Consider the following 21,626-nt stretch of genomic DNA (forward strand, 5'->3'; position numbering starts at 1 on the left):
CTGTCTGACTTTAGATCTCCTGATGTATCTTGAGTGGGTCATCAGGCAAACTTTATTTTCAGTGGTGCATAAATTAATTACAAGCATTTAATAACCAAAATATCATTAGATTTCCCCTTTAATATCATCAAGGCAATGCGCCAGGGAAGCTCTTAATAGTTCAGAGGGCCATAACAGGCTATTATCCTTGTGTAATGCTATTACAGAACCAATTAGGTACCATTATGCTGTGTATTTTTTTCTTCTCTTTTTTTGCTGTTTATGTGATCTGATCCAATCACTAGCCTCTGACTATGTTTCAGGCTTGGATACTTTAGAGGATGCATCTCCATCCATCGCTCCCCTCCCTTCATCTTTCTCCGTCTCTGATGCATTTTAAAAAGTAATTGCTGGGGTCCCGCTGCATATTATTTACAGGGGAAAGAGGCCATAAATCCAGTTACCCCATGCTGAGAACAAAATCAAACTTTGTCTCTTCTACCGCTTGCAAAGCGTAGCTCTGCGTAAAGAGCCCCCTAAAAGCCATCCATGCTGACAATTAGAGGGCTGATTGCCAGCTCCATGCCAACAGCTCGGATCCTCAGGGCACCACTGGCAATCTGTGCCAGGGAGAGGGAGGAGGCTACACACACACACACACTGGGAGCAGCAAGTCACATTCACCTGGGAACCAGCTTCTATGACATTTATCTGGGAGGCTAGAAGCAGGACACTCACACTTTTTCATCTCAGATTCATCCATACATGTATTTATTTATATTTTTATTTATTTTTACAGCTACTATTGTACCGATGTAAAACTTATTATCAGGCTCTTGAATCAGGTCTTGTAAGCGATGCCTACAGCATCCTCATTCAGGGTTACTTGTTATATTTCTGATCACTCAAAAAACAATCCCTATATACAGTAGCATGCATCAGCGATGGGAATCACTAAAACTGGCCATCGTAAGCCATTAACCTGTGATTTCTGGATAAACGCTATCGTGTGCATGCATCAGACATACATCAGGTTTATACATTGGGGAAGCCACCTTTAAGCATTGTGGGAGCTGCTCGCAGCTCTGCCATGGGTAGAGGAGGAGGAAGGCATTTATAGGGCTGCTCCTGTGTGCTGAGAGGTGATGCACCCACCCCGTGACTCATTAGTGGAACCCAGCAGACCTATCCATGTTACTGGCTGCACACAGCGCAGCTAATAATCCGATTAGGGCCAATTATGCCTGATATTATAAAGGCAAGTACTGAGAGGCGAGGCCAGCATCACCCAGCCGCAGACAAGCAGCACAGGCACTCTCCTCAGCACCGGGAGGAGGCGGATAGCTCCCTGCTTCATCTCACTCCCTATTGCCCATCTCTCCCTCTCCTTACACTGTTATGTAACTACAGTAGCCCTCCGTCATTGATTCATTGGTCTTATATTCATCTTCTCCAACTAAGTCACAGTGCTGTCCCTGTTCTTTTTGACTGCAAGGTCTGCTTTGTGTGATCTCTGGTCAAACTCACAACATCCCTATCTCATAACCGCCCTCCTACCGCATCATCAGCCTGTCTTTTATTAGTTCTGAATACACATCATCGTTTTCCTACCGACTCCTACTTTCCGCAGAAAGTAAAGGAACTGCTAGAGGATAGGCGTCTAAATTCAAGTAAGTCAGCAGCTCTGAGACGTTATAACGTGCAGTAACTTACAGCATAGATAGATAGATAGATAGATAGATAGATAGATAGATAGATAGATAGATAGATAGATAGATAGATACAGTAGATATATATATTCAGTATCTAATAGTTATGTTTGTTTATCGCATTTCATATACTTACACATCTAATGTATTAGAATGCCACTTTTGTGCATTAAATATCATTTAGTAGGCAACTACAAGTTATGGAAGGTTTTCTGTAAATGTGTACTGGTCACAGGTATCACTTTTTTCATATGGAGTTGTATCGGATTAGACTTTGCATTTGAATTGCGAACCAGCTGATTGGGGTTTGGGATTTATTTATTGAACAGACACTTTGAAATAGTGTGTGCACGAGTACTGACATACCATGTGCACGAGTACTGATATACCATGGTACCAGATTTGTGATAACTGCAAACAGTCTTTAATCTTGTTTTGCTTTCTATGCACATGTGAGGATTATTTTGAAAAGTACAGGAATCTATCTATCTAATCTATCTATCTATCTATCTATCTATCTATCTATCTATCTATCTATCTATCTATCTATCTATCATCTATCTATCTATCTATCTATCTATCTCTATCTATCTGTCAATCAATCATAGTTCTGTGACTCATCATCCTGTACATATACACAAGACGCTTCTTTTATGTACTGTAACATTATCCACTTGTTTTGCTTTACAGGATCAATTCCGGGCAAATGTTTTACTTCCACTGCCCCCCGCAACTGGAAGGTGAGCACCTCTATTGCACTATCACATTTCACATCTACAAATATATTTATGGCTATATATATATATATATATATATATATATATATATATATATATATATATATATATATATATATATATATATATATATATACCGGGCGTCTGGCCGGCACTCCAAAGTGCTTTGTGCTTTATCTTGCCTGGTGCCTTCCAGAAAAAACCTGAAGTCAGGTATCCATAGCTCACTCCCACGGCGGCACTCCAAGGACGAAATAAAGAGTCGACACACACTGTATGTGTTCAACGTTTCAGTGCTGTGTTCTTGATAAAAGTGCACAGCACTGAAACGTTGAACACATACAGTGTGTGTCGACTCTTTATTTCGTCCTTGGAGTGCCGCCGTGGGAGTGAGCTATATATATATATATATATATATATATATATATATATATATATATATATATATATTTATTTATGTATTTATATATATGACAATGTATGGCTCAATATTTGTCCAAATACTGATTTTTGTTGCAAAGTTTATTTTGAATTGTGAAGTTAATGTCATTTCCGTTTTCAAAAGTAAAATGGAATGTATGGAGGTGTTTTGTTTTTCCTAAGCATAAATTTATTATGTGCAGCAATATCATAGGAAAATCAGTATTCAAACGGATCTATGCGCAAGATTAAAAAAAAAAAAAAAATCTTAATACAATTAAAAGAGAATCCTGAACTTCCCTGAATTGTGTAAACAGTAATATAACGTTGCAATTATGGTTATACTTGTTGTAATAATAATAATAATAATAATAATAATAATAATAATAATAATAATAATAAACACAAAATATCCTCAGCACTGCTGTGACTAATTACCACACTCTGATCTATATAATTGCATCTAGTGTAACTGCCCCAATAATGTATCATACATTCTGCAAATATATATAGTATTTTAAAGCTTTTTATCCATTTAACAGAGCAAAGCTTCCCCCCAACTACAGTATTAAGAGGGGCTCGCTAATGTTGCATAAAATATTAAGCAAACCTAGAAAGTCTCCCATTCATGTTAGTAAAAGGCTGGGGGAGGTAAATGGGACTAGTGCAGGGCAAAGCCTGTCTCTCCCACCTGCTCACTGCAGCCTAAGGGCAGAGGAGATAGCTCTAGCGGCACAGATGTTCTCTGTCCAGGGCTGGGTCCCAACCACACAGCTCTAGCACCGGCTTTCCCAACGCATCAATCTTTCATGTTGTTTTACAAACATCCTGTGGAAAAAAAAAAACATTAAAAAAGATTTTACAACCCTTTTAGTGCCTGAGGGTCAGTAGACGCAGCAGCAGAAGGAGTAGGACACAAGCACTAGGTGATTGTTGTCCCTTTTTTTGTCCTGAAACAGTTAAATTTGTCACTTAAAATAACAGCATCCACTTCTGCCTCAGGTGCAAACATGGGAAATAAACCAAGCTGCTAATTAATAAATACAATCAATTACCGCCTTTAATTAAATACTAAATCTTTTTTATCTGATTCTGTATTTTGGAACAATTTCTGGATCTTGTCATGCCCCGGGCAAGCAATTCCCACATAAGTAGGGGACACCCAACTGAAGGCACTTTTTCAGATGAATTATTCAGTTTTTTTTTTAAATAAACCCCCCAAAACAACAACAAAAATAACCAGTTACGATCCTTATCTCTGTACTGATCAGTTGCCATTGTAGTTACTTACCATAAAGTACAGTTTACCCGCAGGGGTTATGATACCATTTGGATATTCGTGTATAAATGCATATATATTATGTAAGAGAAGCGCTCGTTAGCCTCAGATTTACAGTTTTCTAGTGAAACAATATTACAAGTATTTTAATGGTAATCTGTCTTTATTTATTACCCATATGTAAATATTGTAATCGATTGGAAACTACCTTTTTTACCAATGAAAAATTAATTATTTCCTACTGCTCACATTTTTATTTATTTATTACTTATTCGGGTCCTGTCAAAAAGTTGAAGGGAAAAAAATCAGCGTTGAATACACAAAACGTTCTTTCTTTCCGTCCACAATAATGAAGCATCCATTATGACAATTAGATAATGTGTGTGTTCTATCTATCTATCTATCTATCTATCTATCTATCTATCTATCTATTTATCTATCTATCCATCTATGTCTATCTATACAAGCTTTTCAATTTTGTATCATCGATCGATCAGTCATTTTATAGATTAATAGATACTCTACATACATACATAAATACAGTACATACATACTGTACATACACACATACATACATACATACATACATACATACATACATACATACATACATACATACATACACAAGTCTGTGAGCTTAGCTTTTCTGACAGTGACATACTTGTTTAGCTGTTTTTTGCTTTACACCTTTGTCATGTACAAAGTGGACTTCGGACAACTGGGATGCTTTTTGTCGTTGCTCTATAGAACTTTTTTCTCCTATTTCCTTTTTTGTACATCAGAAGACCCTTACATATATCAGTATGCTTCTGCTCATGTAGTTGGTTAGAACTGACATTGTTCAATAATGTGTTTAACTTTATTTGCCTAAAGATGTTAGAATCTGTGTATTGTGTGTAAGCATATATATCTATTTGGAAGCCCTGGCAAATGTATGAAAAACCATGATTTGGTTAGAATGAATAATACCATTTATTGGCCGGACATATCTGTGTCTGATTGCATAAATATATATCGCCAAATATAATAGTACAAGTTACACCTGTCAATATATGGAGACTTCAGGGACACAATTGCCAAGTACAAATGTTTAGAAGCTTCGGCTTTCTCAGGAGACAGTGGGGGTCATGGAACTGCTGCGATGTGTTATGGGGGTCATGGAACTGCTGCGATGTGTTATGGGGGTCATGGAACTGCTGCGATGTGTTATGGGGGTCATGGAACTGCTGCGATGTGTTATGGGGGTCATGGAACTGCTGCGATGTGTTATGGGGGTCATGGAACTGCTGCGATTTTTTAGCGTGTCCGCTGTTTTTGGCAGTTTGTCAGCGGCTGCGATTTAGAGCGTTGCCTAAACTATCACTGATTTCATTTTCCAGTAGGGTCTCCCCCCTTCGGGGCCCACTCCGCTGCCGAGTTTGATGATGGATTTCTGCGTAGAAAGCAACGGAGAAACCGGACTACTTTCACTTTACAACAGGTACAGGAGCCGGGCAAAAATACCGACCCCTACTTATGGGACGACCGAATGTAACTACTGGACTTGCCTTTAAAATGACAATCCGAGCTGCACAGTATTTTCCTCCCCATTTCTCATTTTCGCACCTTCCAATTTAGTCCTCTATATGATGAAGTGAACCTTTTTATATTGTAGTACTTATAGTACTATAACTCCCACCATCCTTATTCCTCTATATGACTAAAGCTGCCACTTCTTATCTACAGTAGGTGGCACTTACATAACATGTCTGAAAGCAGTAACAGGATGATAAATAAAGTACAGAGTAGAAAAGTATTTTTTTTAAAGAACAAACATTAATTAAATGCAATGGGTTGAGGCTATTTGAGTAACAAGTCTAAGGTAACAGAATACTCATTCATTGGTTCTCCCATTCAATCTTTTTTGAATAATGGCACCCCAGAGTATCTAGGGTATCTAGTACCCTAGCCCTAGCAGTAGAAATATAACTTTAAGTGGATTGGGTTTATATGCGATCCTTAAGGTGCCCATACACTACATTATATATATTGTATACAATATCACATCTCATCGCATCTCGGTTTTTGCGATGAGATGAGATCTAGTACAAAAAGTATATCATCTCATTTCATCGCAAAACCGAGATGCGATGAGATGCGATATTGTATACAATATTGTATACAATAATTGTAATGTGTATGGGCACCTTCATGGTCAGTTGTGGTAAAGGGCAGGATTTGCTTCTGTTTATACAACACTTTTATGGTTGGCAGCCACCAGCACTGGTTTTGCCCATAAATAATTAACCATAAATATTTTGAGTTGGTCCTGGACCACCAACCCTGGGCAAGTGTCCCGAGGGATCCGATACGTAATCCCGGCGGTCGGGATCCCGGCGGTCGGAATCCCGACCGCCGAAATCCTGACATGGGGGGGACGTGGATCCCTCCCTTCACAGGTATCCGCGTCCCCTCGCGGGCTTCACAGCTGTCCGCGTACCCTCGCGGGGCTCGGTGGCTCGCTGCGCTCGCCACACTTTCTATTCTCAACTCCACGCCGACGTGGATAGTGGGGGTATGAAAAGGTCGTAGGACGCGTACCGCCGCCCCTCGCGGGCCCGCTGCGCTCGCCACGCATCGGGTTGACGTTGATCGTGGGGTGGCGTTAACAATTCGGGTGGCCATTATACACTTCAGGGTGCCTATTTGGCCTCTGTGGCCCATTTAACATTGTTTCCTATGGAAAAATCGGGTCAATTGAGGCATTGAACAGGAAAATTGGGTCAATTGAGACATTTAACATTGTTCCCTATGGGAAATCTCGGGCATCTCGTCGGTTGATCGCACCCGATTTTTTAGTGCATTCAATGCCCGAGATGCCCGAGATTTTTTACTAACGATGCCCACGATCAAAATCGTGGGCGCCCTTCTAAGTAAAGAGTACCTTTTTATATGCTATTTATATGTTTCATAATTGCTTTCTTAATGTTGAGTGCTGAAACACACTCACGTTTGTAACAATGCCCTTAAGTGTGTGGCCATGTTTCAGAGAGAATGTTTCAGCTGGTCCATAAACATAAATTGACTGTTATATTAACATATTGCTGGGCTGAAAAAAATGTCCAATTATTTTCTATTTTTCTAAAAGAACGTACATTAAATAAAAAATACAACATACAAACACACACACACACACACACGATTTTCTTCCTTGTACCAGTACCTGAGCTACAGCAATACAGTATATTGCAGCCAGAGTAATCAAGAAAAATTCAATAGGTTTTATGATCCTTGTTATAACCCACCCTTTGTGCCTGGCATCTTCCCTACCAATAACACCCGCTTTGTTTTGCTTTTAAATCTCCTTGTAATTAGCCATGAGAAGTTCACCCTGCTGATACCTGTCTGTTTCTCTCCAGCTGGAAGCATTAGAAGCTGTGTTCGCTCAAACTCACTATCCTGATGTGTTTACCAGAGAAGAACTCGCCATGAAGATTAATCTAACTGAAGCCAGGGTACAGGTAAGGAGCCTGAAGTGCTAGCATTGACTACATAGAGTGAATGGTTGTACTGTAGCAGGGTATGGCTTTGATGTACTCATTTATTTATTTATGGAAACAGGAATCATTCAGCTTACTTAGTTGAATTTCTTCATAAAAATAATATGCTCTCCTTTTACTTTGTATCATATATGATTTTTTTTATTGACCCAAAGCAACCAATTAGATATTGGTTGTTACTGATCAATTAAAATAATTTGCTAATGAACAACCCCCAAGTTGTACTGTATGTCACAGTTTATATTTTGACAGGTTGTGGTACGTGTCAGCATTCTGTGTTTTTAGCAGGAGTTTTACTCCCCAGCAGTGGCGTCCCTACCTTATTTGTCACCTGGGCCCTTATTCTGGTTGGTGCGGTAATGTCCGCGTGCGGTCGGTCCGCTGATGTTTTGTGTCTGCGCATGTGCAGAGGCGTCTCTGCGCATGTGCGAGCGGGGCGTACGGCCAAATCCCGCATGAAATGTGAACACTCCGAACAGGGGGTGGAGAGGGGCGTGATGGGCTATTTGGGCTCATTACCATATGCATACGCCCCGCGTTTCATGGGCGTTCCCATGCAAACGCTGGGCGTACGTATTGTAATGCGGCCGTGACGCACGTGTAGGGGGCGGACATATGACATTGCCGGATGTCAGCTGCCCGCCCAGATCCCTGCTTTTGCACGGAGAAATGCCCGTGTGGTCTGAGGTTGCGGGAGCTGGTGGAGCACTCGGTCCTGCATTCGATGGTCTGCGACCATCGAATGATGGGGGAGGTTCCCTGAGATGGAGGAGGCGTATTCCGTGAAAAATACACGTGCGGTCCGTTCGGCCAGCTTCTTACCGCGTACGGACGGAGTTGGCGATCCGTATGGAAGGCGGGGTTTCGCACGCACGGTCCTGGCCGCATATTCGGATCCGGCCGCACCGATCAGAATAAGGCCCCTGGTGTGGAGGGGTATATGTACTGTATATGGCCTGCATGCCAGAGGTGTGTGCTGGTAAAAAAAGGAGCATGGTCATGAAACCCAAACCCCCATTTTACGCTCCAGTTGGCCCTTGAGATGCACGCTGCCCCTGGAGACTGTCTGGTGCGCTGTGCTAGCTTCTACACTGCGACAGGAGCCACGCGCTGTACTGTAACATCGGGGCAGATGTATTAAGCCGTAAACAAGAGATAAATGCATGGTTTATAACAAGAGATAAATGTCCAGCCAATCAGCTCCTTACTGACTTTTTTGAAACACAGGCATGTTAGCAGGTGATTGGCTGGACTTTAATCTCTCTTTATCACCCTTGCATTTATCTCTTGTTAAGGCTTAATACATCTGCCCCATTGTTCGTGTATGTGAAGAGGAGTCTCCCCTTGGTGGGTGATATGCAGGTGTGGCTGGCAACCCCTGCAAGCCCCCCAGTGATGACACTGCTCCCCAGAACTCGCTTTCTGCCACTGGTTGTGACCTCTACTATAGAAACATTTACAAACAGACCTAAATATGACACGTTTACTACATTTTATTAATGCTCCTTCAGTTTCTAAAAAAAAAGGAAAATTCAACCCAAATGCTTAAATCTTTTCTTCGTAGTTTATACTTAGTTTGATACTTATTATAATGTTGTTTGAATCGAGAAATTGTTTTGAATCGAGAAATTGACCCCTCTGCTAGTACGCTATGTACTGTAGAATATGGGTCAGGCTAAGATGTTGGGAAATCTGGCTTTGCAGGTTTTCTTTCATGACATATTGCTGATGAAAACCGTAGTTTACACTGTAGCCTGCTGTACGATCCGTGAACACATACATGTAATCCCTGTGTTTGCACTTTATTCACTTTTATGCTATTTCATCGCTGCTTCAAATGATTAAAATTTGTCAGAACGATCACAAAATTGTTTTCTGAAGGTGCATATTATTCAATGTTCTCCTTACATATTTTATATACCTTCAATTTTTGATTTCAGTTATTACTGCACATGTCTACCTTTCACATAAGTTACAGTGTAAATTGTAGGCCAGACTGCAAAACACTTTATTAGCACTGGTCTGCTTCCTATACTAACACTCATGTGAATCATAGCCATGCAAAATCCGGGGCAGTGATATTGATGGCTGCATGATTTTCAAAGTGGTGTGCTCTAATGGCGTTCAGTTTGTAATGATGGAAGAGTAAATGATTGTAATACCTGGGAGAACAATGACAATTCTTCACACGGGTCAAAAGAAATACCTGTGATTTATATCCTGATGCAGGCAAGAAGGCAATTACATTGGTGGATTGTACCTTACTTCCTTGCACTGCCTTTGCATCAGAACCTACATTGGTGGATGATGCAAAGGGCAATTGCCTTGCATCTCCACTTACGTTAGTCCTAAGGGTCATAACTGCTTTGTATCGGGGCTATCGCACATAAGCTAAGTTTAGCGTGGGCATGTCGGTGGGGTTGTGGGGTATTCAGAGAAGTGCTTACTCATGCTACTTTTCAGATGTATCTTATTCAGGTAAAATCTGCTTCATGTGTGTACTCAGTGGCGGTTTTTACCTATAGCCTGCAGGGCTGCAGCCCCCCCCCCTAGATAAAATCCCCCACTGTAGTGAAGCCAGATGCAGTCTGTGAGACTGCATTGGCTTCACAGTGACTAGCAGTGACTTCCTATTGGAAGCTCGACCTGCCAGTTACCAAGACAGTCCCATTGGGAGGTGTTCCCTCCTTCCGGGATGCCTCTCTATTGGCTGCCGAGCGAAATTCGAAGTTTGCGCATGCACAGTACCTACATCGGTACTGTGCACACACCATTCCCAGTGCCTGTCATTTGTATTATACAGGCACCAGGACCATGATTCCTAATCTATGGGCTGTTGCTGAAGCAGCCCATAGAAGCTGGCTGCATAAGCAGTATAGAGGTATGTATTGCGCATGCGCCAGTCCCTGTGTCTGTCAGCACAGCACAGGTACCGGGAACGCTGTGGGAATCAGGAGGAGTGGTGGCAGCAGTGGCAGTGGCAGGGCGGGTGCCTGCATCACGGTACCCCCACGACGGCTGCTGCCAGCAGCAGCCCCCTCCCCTCAAAAGGTACGAGCCACCACTGTGTGTACTGATGATGATGGTGACGACAGCTTTGTATTGATATGGGCAATCCAGTCATAGAGTAGCAGCCTATAGAAGCTGGCCGCATAAGCAGTATAGAGGTATGAACTGCGCATGCGCCAGTCCCGGTGCTTGTCCTCACAGCACAGGCACCGGGAACGCTGCAGGAATCAGGAGGAGTGGTGGCGGTGGCGGCAGTGGCAGGGGGGGTGCTTGCATCGCGGTACCCCCGCGACGGCTGCTGCCAGCAACAGCCCCTCCCCCAAAAGCTATGAGCTGCCACTGTGTGTACTGATGATGATGATGACGAAAGCTTTGTATTGATATGGGCAGTCCAGTCATAGAGAAGAATGTTTAGTTCCTCGAAGCAATATTTATTTATTTATTAAAACATTTTTTACATAGTGCAGCAAGTTCCGTTTTACAATTGGAAACAGTGATAAAACAAACTGGGTAGTTACAAACAGTGAAAATGGTAGGAGGGCCCTGCATGCAATCTTACAATCTTTAGGAAATTGGCATTGATACACAAGTATAAGTGCTACCTATTGCATAATAGTCCTCCAGGTTCCAAAGGTTCTTGGTGGGCTGTGACCCAGCAATGTTGGCACGGGGTCAGGAGGATGAAAATTCAGAAAGAGAAAAAAGGACTTTGCAGTGGGGATGTAATTGGATAGGAAAGGTTTGTAAGGTTATGTAGTTGGTTCTGGAATCAGATAAGTTTGCCTTTTCAACAGTATTTCTTACCTGCATTCAGTTCTGCAACAGTTCCTTAGCTGATGTTCCTTGTTCTAGATGAAACCTAAACATATGTTCTATCAACCTCAAAAGCATTGTGTGACATTTTTAAATACATAGTTTAAACATCTGGTGGTTTATTACATGGTATATGCACTTGAGCACATTTATTATAGTTTTGTTTACTAGGAAAACAATAATTTTCTTATGTTTAATTGATCAGCTGCAGCTGCATATGTTACAGTGATTATTCTACTGCATCTTGTACACAAGTAAACCGGTAAGGCATCCACAGTGTTTTTGTGCTCAGAGCATCTCCATTAATGTATGCTTAATTAAGCATTGACAGAATTATTTCTTTAACAATATAATTCGGAAGGATGTGCTACCTTGATGTTCTGGTGCATGCGTTATTTAGAACTATGGTAGAACAATGATTATAATTTTCCTGTACACTACTTATAGGAGTGCAAGGTTAATTTGTTGTGATTTTGTGGTTGCATTGTACTGCCATTATGGGCATTCCACCATTGTCCACACTACACATCACAAACCACACCCATTGGAGGTTTAAGATGTGCCCCTCAGTGAATGATGGAATATGCTGCACAGACTATAACTAGGGATGCATGAATGGTGTCATCACACACTGCCTCCTCACCATCCAGTCTTCTCTCTAGTAGGGTGTCTGGAAGGGTAGCCAGTATTACTACAGTCAATCATAGCTTCAGGACAATCTAGTGCTATCGGCCCCACCCCTATGTATGACATCATGCACTTACTGTTTGGTGCCTACACAGGGTGCACCGGAGCCCTGTTACGCCTCTGGCTGCACATACCATGTTCAAAAAAATAGTTGCAGTTAAATCTGCCACTTTTGGCAGATGTCCTAGAGAAAATGCATAGGAAAATATGTTGAATAGTATAAAGGCACTATTCAGAAAGAAATATGTAATGTGGATGTTGTGTTGAAAAATTCAGCAAGGTTTAAGGGACCTACACATAGGGAGATTTGCTGAGCGTTCTGAGCGATGTTAGATTGCTCAGAACTCTCAGCAATATCGGTCAGCACGCCGAGATGTGCCAGGACTGTGTGCTGAGCGATCTGTCAGGGCCAGTGTTCTCCAGTGAGAACATTGGTCCTGACCGGTGATTAGTTAGATTTATCCAACATGCTGGATATTAATCGCTGGGTGATAGCGCCCTTTGGGGCCACGCATCACTATTGCAATACACCCACACAGACCGATGTTGGGGCATTTTCTAAGTGATCTAGTCAGATTGTTTAGATCAGTGGTCAGGTAACAGGGGTAAATTACCCCAAATGGGGTAAAAATGAAATTCCTGGGGGTAATAGACGATTGCGTTGCCGAGACACAGCTGGGCATGCCTGCATGCCGGCTGCATTTCAGCAGTGGGACCGTTCATTACCCTCAGGAATTTAATTTCATTGCATATATAATCTATATATAGATCCTATATGCATGCCCGGCTCTTTGTGTTACAGTACTGTGGTGTATAAGGACCCGATGCTTCCATGCGTGATGCCCCGGGCCCCGCCTCCAAGTCCGCCTGCTTCTTCAGTAGAGTCTCGGCAGTTTTAAGTCTGTACTGCCGCTGTGGCGATTCATTTATTTGCCTTGTTATAGGCCCCTGTCAAGGTATACCCATCTCTAGTCTAGGAAAAAAATTTGCACAGACTGTCTCTATATCACCTGGAAATACTGACACTAATAGTTGCCTTGATGTAAGATTATCATTGGCTTTATCACACAGAATGGCAGCCATTAATGATTATGATGATTACCATGTATGGCTGTGTGTGGTACAAATTTTTTACCACACACAGCCATTCATGGTAATCATCATCAATCAGGGGGTAACATCGGCTGATGTAAATATATGTTGGGCTTAGATAATGCCCTAAAATCACCTCGTGTGTAGGTTCCATTAGACTAAATTAAATTGTAGACAGAACTAGAACCCTTCACATTGAATTGTTTATTGCAATGCATCATGGGAACTGGACAAGACTAGGAGGTGCTGATCAAAGAGGTGATACAATACTTGCCAGAAAATAATTGTTTAACTAGGATCATTTGATCTGCACACAATGCATAACAATATAACTATTTCAAGATATTGGTAATATATTTAAATGATCATGTTTCTGTATTTTTGATACATTTTTTAAAGTGATAATAGTTTTATAGTAAGGAAATGCTTGTGAATGTGGGTATATTGATTTACTGATTACTCTACTACTAGAATTTGTACTGGTGTTATGCATAGTTACAAAGTCAAACTATACATAAAAAGTCTCCGGTTGCTACAATAAAAAGCAATAACTTTAGTATGAGAAAATGCACGTTCGATAGCCGAGAGTTTGGGAGACCACTTTAAGTCAGAGGACAACCTATCTCTACATTCCGCTTCATTTATCTGCTCATACTGCAACCATATTTTATTAAACTCATGTGATATCATTCTAGATTCAATCTCCAAAGGTGCTGCAGTGATGGCATATCTACAGTAATTAAGACATAACAGTGTTTAGACAGACCTTCCGCATCACTCCCTAGTAAGCAATCTAGAATTTGATCTGGGAGGATTTTTTTGTTTGTTTTAAATTGTAGTGGTATACACTGTATAGGCATACACATAAGATACACATATTGAATATGCAGCATATTTGGTGGAAAGATACATGTATAGCAAGAGTATTCCATTAAACAAATTGTAGGATTACCTAGAGGATTGTGGAACTCTCTTAAATTAGATCTTTAGGTACAGTGAGATCTTTGGTACATTTAGTTAAATTGTCAGGTCTTTAGGTACAGTGAGATCTTTGGTATATTCGGTGAGATTGTCAGATGTTTAGGTACAGTGAGATCTTTGGTAATTTAGTGAGATTGTCAGGTCTTTAGGTACAGTCAGATCTTGCCTCAGATATGTGCAACATTAGCTGTATATCCCTCTCCCCAACCCGTGCCTCAGACACAATCCTGACATCAGTTCAGAGAGCATATTTGGCCACTGAAAGCAAATGAAGGCTATCTGTCACTTTCACCGTGCACTTTAATAACATCAACATAATGTGGAATATTAGATTAGCTTGATTAATCGGTCATCCATAATTAACTAGTGATAATGTTCTACACTAATTTGTCCGCGTCTCTAAGGTACTGGATTGCATCAGAGAACATCCATTTCCTTGCACTGGAAAAAAAAAAAGTGTGTGATAGAGAGAGAGAGAGAGAGAGAGAGAGAGAGAGAGAGGAGAGAGAGAATGAGATAAAATAAGAGACGTTCTGAATTCTGGGTTACTGTAGGATTATTTACCAGTATGCTAGTTTCAGGGGCATTTTTTATATACTGTCTTTATTCTGTACCTGTGATATATTTCTATAATTTATAAACAGGCCTTTGATACTAAAATGAGAAATCCCTTTAAATTACAAAAATGTTACCTCTCTATCTTTCGAAAGATAGCAACACTATACCCATGTTTTAGATAGTGTGTTTTTTTGCAGACAAAGTAAGCACAATCCTAATAGTACATTTGCAGCACCTACATAAGTGTGGACTTAAATTCAATAACATAATCATCTTGTTTGTGAACAGAAAAGTAATCATTTCTGTCGATGCAATGGTATTTGTATTCAACATGATGTATAATTCTCTGTAACTTAAATTTTCTATACTTTAAAATAACTTGATAAATGAGAATAATAAGTGGTAATGAAATATGTAATAACTGAAGTCCTATTCATATTATGTCTTTATTCTTGCAATGTCTAATATAGATTGATGTTGTTATGCTCATAAGGACACATCTGTGTTCACGGTGCATAATTTAAGGTGATTGTATGGATATTGAAATGTACTTTTTTTTGTGTCTCTAGTCACAGTTTCTGCGTCAGACAAATAATTGAAGAAGAATTTTCCCCAGTTGTACATGTCTTCTCTCAACTCTAAGTGAGATGAATTGGACAATTAGTGGCCTAGGGGTGATGTTATAAGGGTGTTCCTGGCTCCCTTTAGAACCTACACTTACCACCAGCATAACATCTTCAATGAAGAGAATAGTGCTGAATCAGTACTTTGTTACTCGCCATTTTTATTATAATAAATTGAAAATATATATACTGTACCATCAAGCAGTAACCATTCACGGTAACAGTACCTGGTATATTTTAGCTTTAAATGAAAATCAAGCCAGAGTTCTTAAGTAACAGTAGGGTCACAAGCACAGAAACAAATTAGTTAAATAAATGACAACTGCAACTATCATTTCTAATAGATTGATTCAAATATGATGTTTGAATTGAAGTTACCTAGAACAATTAATGCATACAGTGAAAGCTAAGAAGACATGTATAGTTTGACAATGGGAACCTAAAGCTGTCTATACATGACAGCTGATGTGAGGTCATTGTCCTAATGTTACAGTCTGCATGGGACAAAAAGAGCTACAATCCCTGATTATAATCCTCTTGATTTCATGATTGTAATTATTGGACATGTTGGAAAATACAGTTACAAGATGATGACCAATATCTCCTCTTGACCTGACTTGCTGGTCATTTTAAGACTAGTAAACGAAAAATTTACAGAGTAGGAAAGGCACATGATGGGTGTGTGAGGACAGGGAGGAGGGGTGGCTGATGCAGGACCCTCTCACCCATTCAATGATGATTAATGGACAGAAGATAACAGCTTCATGTTGTCAAACAAAACCCTAAATGGGGAAATGAAAGAGTTTCTCCCAAGCCCGCCAGTGCAATGTCATTAAAATATGATAATGAAAAATAACTCAATTAAAGAGGCTTCCAGCTCTGACCTTCTCTCAATTAACAGACAAAGCTTTTGCACAAGTGACCTAAATTTAGACTAAAGATTCTCATTACTCAGCGATTGCCGATGCGTGGGATTAAAGGCTACTTAAATATAATAAAGAGAATCATTAATTACTGATAACTAATAAACACCCATACATTCAACAAACATAAAGATGGCTTTTCAGTAACCCCTTCACAGCTGGGAATTGTTACTGTTAAACCGTACATTGTTCTGCATGGATAATGTAGCATTCAATTTATATATAAAGTCACCTTAAATAGGATTGCAGTAGCATTGTGTCTTTTCCAAATTGATATGTGTTAATACTGGAAAGGGGTGTAAGTTCATCCCAGTTGCCCGGAGGAAAAATTAATATTGATGCCCCCAAATAGCCTAAACAGATCATGGGTTCTAATACAGGGTGTGACACTTGCAAAAATTGTTAGGAGAGGGAATCAGGCACAGAAGTAATATAGACAGCTTTCAATCGGTTCAAAATTCGCAGGGGAGGAGAGGTGCCCCCTTTTGAGCAGGAGCCCGTCGGCAGATTATGCCATTGACTCCCAGAGTTACACCTCTGATACTGGACTTGGTTGATGATGTGCTTTATATATGGCCTAAAATCACTGCATACCTGTAGCCAGTGTGGTTATTGTGAACTGCAGTTCAAGAACTCATATTATCTTGTACAACTTGATATCAATACAAAAGACATATAGCTGTGCTGATGTCATTGAATGTTTTTTTTTTTTTTAAGAGGAAAACAAGTCATACATCTTATTATCACTATAACAAGCTATGACACAGTACTCTATATGCTACAGATACACATTACGTTGCATTTCAAAGATGAAACGATACAGTGAAAAGTGAATTCACACTGCTTTATGTATATAATACTCCTCTGCAGGATACAGATGTTGAGCTCTTTACAGAAAAACATTACTGGCGGTTGAATGGGAAAGTTGCACTGGAGAGTAATAAAACCACAAACACAGAAACATTTTAGTTTTACAGAACAAACTATTGCAAGTCTGCTTACCATTTGCTGACATATTCATTGGAATCTGTACCGTACAGTATTACACATCTGGATATTTGTTCATTATTTAATAGAAAGCATCTTATAAGGAATAATATACCCTTACTGTCGGTTCTAGCTATATAAAAAGTAACATCGGTGTTCTATGATTATCTAAATATTATATTAAGATCTAGATAAAGTATGTATAATACTACTTGTTATGTCAGATACCCATCATTGACCATTCACTCATGCCTGACAAGCTCTCAGACCTTCCACTTCTATTTGCCACAGACTGCCCATACTGTATATGTCCTCAGATCCCAATTTGCTATAAATTTAATGGATTTCTTGCTCCTCATGGCTCAGCTCATACCTCAATAGCCACCAAAACTTTTCAAAATGCTCTTCAGACCCCCACACATCAAGAAAATATGTTCAGCATTAGTAAACTCATTAGGGACTAGGTACGACTTGAAGGGCAGTTTAAAATGCCTGCAGCAGCCATGAAGAAGGACATATCTATATAACTCGATTGTGCTAGGGTGTTAATAAGATTAGGACTGGGGACAATTGGCATTTGGGTGCAGCTGGAGAGTCATTCTGTCCCTACTAATCTTTTATAATATTGGTGGAGATCCAGGATGACCCGATCTAACACCCTACAATAGATCCTACATTGACTAATTGGAATGTATTTTGGAGACCTCCATGGATCTCTTCTTTAACTTTGCTGGAGAAGTAACTCTGTAAATGGTAGGGTGCCAAGCTCTACACCCCTTCTGGGAGCAGATTATATGCCTTTTCTAAATCTGTAATGAGTAATGAGGTCCCGCTGACCCCTGTTTCTGGCTTTTGAGCCTATTCCCATGCCTTGTGAAAAAATAAATAGTGCTGATATGGTAACAATCCCATTAAAATAGAAATCCACATCTCCACCTTCACTAAAAGTATACTGTATGTATGGACACCTTGAAAAAATAGGCCACTTGGTGCCATGGTTGGAGTTTAAGTCAACTGCAACCTATATTGTAGATAATGTCTGACTATTTCCATTTGAGTGTTCTTCTGAGTTCTACAACATCTACATTGTGCTCCCACTCTTCGACCCCCCTCCCCCACTTTGTATTGTTTCTCAATGGCCATGTTTTCTTTTCAATATATTTTAGTAATCCCATGTTTTTGTATGTTTTCTGTCCCCATGTACAGTTTCATGTGCAAATTTAAATATTTATTCTTCTATTGTATTTTTCTTTTGGATTTTGTTTCTGTGACTGTTTTGTGCTTGTTTAAAATGTAATAAACAGATACTGTAAAAAATATTGATGTAATTTGTGACACATACTTCTAGGTGTCCTTTAACTAATTTAACGAAAACATTGTAAAACAAAATAAGTGATGCATAAGGAAGGTACATTAGCTCCCAACTTGGATCACTTTCATTTTTGATTTGGAAACTATCTGAAATACATACTCTGGGAGTCTCTGGTCTCTTGTTTATTATAATATGTATATTATTTTTGTACTATTAATATGTAATATATGATCTGATAAATTAATTACATTTATGTGATTTAAAAAAAATGGTTACATGTTGCTACTTTTTTGTGTATTTTCATAGCAAATTATTCTATATTATTGATTCTAACGGGTTATTAATTTGGTAGTCATATGACTTTACTTATAGTCCATTGTCTTTTATAAAATGTATGTTTACTGGTATAAAATCTATGAATTCCTGAAGTAAATTTTAGTTCTGATTCATAGTAACACACATGGCAACCGCCCATCTGCGTGCTTATGCAAATGCGGCTACAAATTAATTCTGAATCCTGGCCATTTGGGTGTTGGCTGAGGGAGGGCTGGTAGTCTCTCCCAGAAACAAAGCAGCTCCTTGCAAGGCCTTTGGATTAAGTGGGGCAGGCTGCTGCTCAGAAGATATCTCTTCTCCTGAAGCAGGAAGTAGGAAAGGAGTAGAAGCTGCAGTGCTGCCTGGATATGTTGCTACAGGAGAAGCAGTGAAGCCTGCAAGTCACAGCCCCACCGCAGCATTGAGAGTGCTGTGAGAGTTAGCTGGGAAGTGCTGTGGATTCCACAAGCGGACAGCACTGAATCAAACCTAGTGTTGTGGCAAACTTGGTGGGGGGGCTTATGGGGGCGGTCAGCGGAGTACTGAGGCAGGGTGCTGCCAGTGGTTTTGTGCATATGCGCTTTGGGCAAGGCACAGACGGCAAACCTGTAGATACGGCCCTGATGATAAACATCCAGACAATCATCAGTTTACTGTCATTTTTTTAATCCAGCCTGTAACATGACAGTTAGGTGCTGTTGGCTGGTAGCTTATCACTATCCACTTTATCAGTTTTTGAAGCTTGGTGCATCTGGTCCATTGTCTAAATTTATTGCTAAGGGTTAGCATTACTGCCTCACAGCTCTGAGGTCATGGGTCTGATTACCACCATGGCCCTTAAGGCCCCATACACTAGCCGATTTTGGTCAGATTTAGGCCAGATCAGTCGGATCTGGCCTAAATCGGACCAAAATCGGCTAGTTTTGATGTCCCCTCAGATCCGATGCGCAGTCCCGTGCGCATCGGATCCGCATCGGGTGGTCGGACCTGCTGCACGTCCGACCACCCGACTTGGGACCTAGTGGGGCGGTGCGGCGGTGGAGGGAGCAGGGGGGGCTGGAGACGCTGCGGGGGACACAGGTGGCATAGAGCCGGGCGGGGGAAGCCGTCAGCACTGAATAAAAAAAAAAAAGCCCATACAATGAATGGGCGGCCTGTGATTGGCTGAGCGCTCTCTCAGCCAGTCAGCAATTGGCTGAGAGAGCGCTCAGCCAATCACAGGCTGCCCATTCATTGTATACAGTAGGCTTTTTTTTCTAGCACTGACAGCTCCCGGCTCCCTCTGCCCGGCTCTATGCCGCCTGTGTCCCCCGCAGCGTCCCCAGCCCCCCTGCTCCCACCAGCAGCCCCCCCCCCCCCTGCTCCCCGGGTTTTTTACATGTGATAAATCGAGACGATTTATCACATGTAAAAAATGGCACATCAAGTGCCAATCTAATCAAGCTCCCCCGGGGAGCAGCCGGGGAAGCTCACGGGGGAAGTCGGGGGCGACTTGTCCGAAGGACAAGTCGCCCTAGTGTATGGGGGCCTTAACTGTGCGGAGTTTGTTTATTCTACCCGTGCTTGCATGAGTTTCCTCCGGGTGCTCCGGTTTCCTCCCACAATCCAAAAAATATACTGGTAAGCTCCTCTGGGGCAGGGACCTTTGTATGTTCTCAAATATACTCTGTAAAGCACCGCAAAATATGTGTGTGCTATATAAGAAACTCTTAATAAATAAATAATAATAAATACAGCACCTTTGTGCATAAATGTTGTGTAAAACATGTAACATAGGGGGGTTTCAGGAATATTCACACATGCACAGTATGTGTGAATAATCACTCATCTACGTGTACATTGGCATTGCATGTGGCTCTAAATTAGGCCTTTTACTGTAGCTACTTTTAAAAATCCTGGAAGTGGGGTGTTACACACACACACACACACACATACACAGGGTTGGAATGGCCCACATTCTACTCTATGGATCAGGTTCCACACCGTGCAATTCATTTATACATTATACATATTACCTTACACTGCACAGTATTTTTTTTATGGAGCATTTTGTTTATTAATTTAGTAAATAATTTTGCATGGACTAGCAGTATTTACTATATCTACACACACACACACACACACACACACACACACACACACACACACACACACACACTCACACACACACACACATACATATATATGAACTGATGGTTGTCCCAGTGGGAATTCTGCCACCAGACCTCCATCTGCTCATGACAAGGCTCCCCCTACAACGGTTTGGACTGGAATCATCCTCTATACTTTACCTTCAGATTGCCTACTTGAAGTGTACAGTGGTGATGTCACCAGCGGTTTTAGCAGCATCATAATCATACCTGGGGAGGTGTTGAGTATTTCGTATGTAGATGCAGAGAGAATCAGGTTCAAAGAAGATCCATTGGCCACAGGAGATAATGAGATGCATGAACAACTCTACTACAACCTACTTAAACTTAAAAAAAAGAAAGATGGGGGCGTGGCCGGGTGCGAGACGGACTGGACGTGCCTCAGCAGTGCTCCCGACACCCGGCACCTTAAGCCCGCTAAATACAGCCCTACGGGGGATCTTACCCCCTCCAGCGCATACCACCAGCTGCCCCGCCGTCTCCGGTCTCGCCAGGCCTTTGCTGCGGAGCCGG

The 21,626-nt window shown here is 41.0% G+C and overlaps 1 protein-coding gene across 2 annotated transcripts in view; it reads left to right on the forward strand.

The window, feature by feature from the left end:
• The first annotated feature begins 1,181 nt into the window (after positions 1 to 1,181).
• The window catches only part of DRGX (dorsal root ganglia homeobox), a 52,754-nt gene continuing 32,309 nt past the window's right edge, over positions 1,182 to 21,626 (forward strand). The window contains exons 1-4 of one of the 2 annotated variants that reach the window (XM_083145371.1): positions 1,182 to 1,649; positions 2,379 to 2,428; positions 5,504 to 5,604; positions 7,523 to 7,624. In XM_083145371.1, the coding sequence (XP_083001497.1) occupies positions 2,395 to 2,428; positions 5,504 to 5,604; positions 7,523 to 7,624 (237 nt within the window). In that variant the 5' untranslated portion in view covers positions 1,182 to 1,649; positions 2,379 to 2,394. Of the gene's footprint in view, positions 1,650 to 2,314; positions 2,429 to 5,503; positions 5,605 to 7,522; positions 7,625 to 21,626 lie in introns of those variants that run through there. The other variant, XM_083145372.1, reaches the window with a different exon arrangement.

The sequence above is a fragment of the Crinia signifera genome, chromosome 6, assembly GCF_055691185.1.
Source record: "Crinia signifera chromosome 6, ASM5569118v1, whole genome shotgun sequence".
In the NCBI taxonomy this organism is placed as follows: domain Eukaryota; kingdom Metazoa; phylum Chordata; class Amphibia; order Anura; family Myobatrachidae; genus Crinia; species Crinia signifera.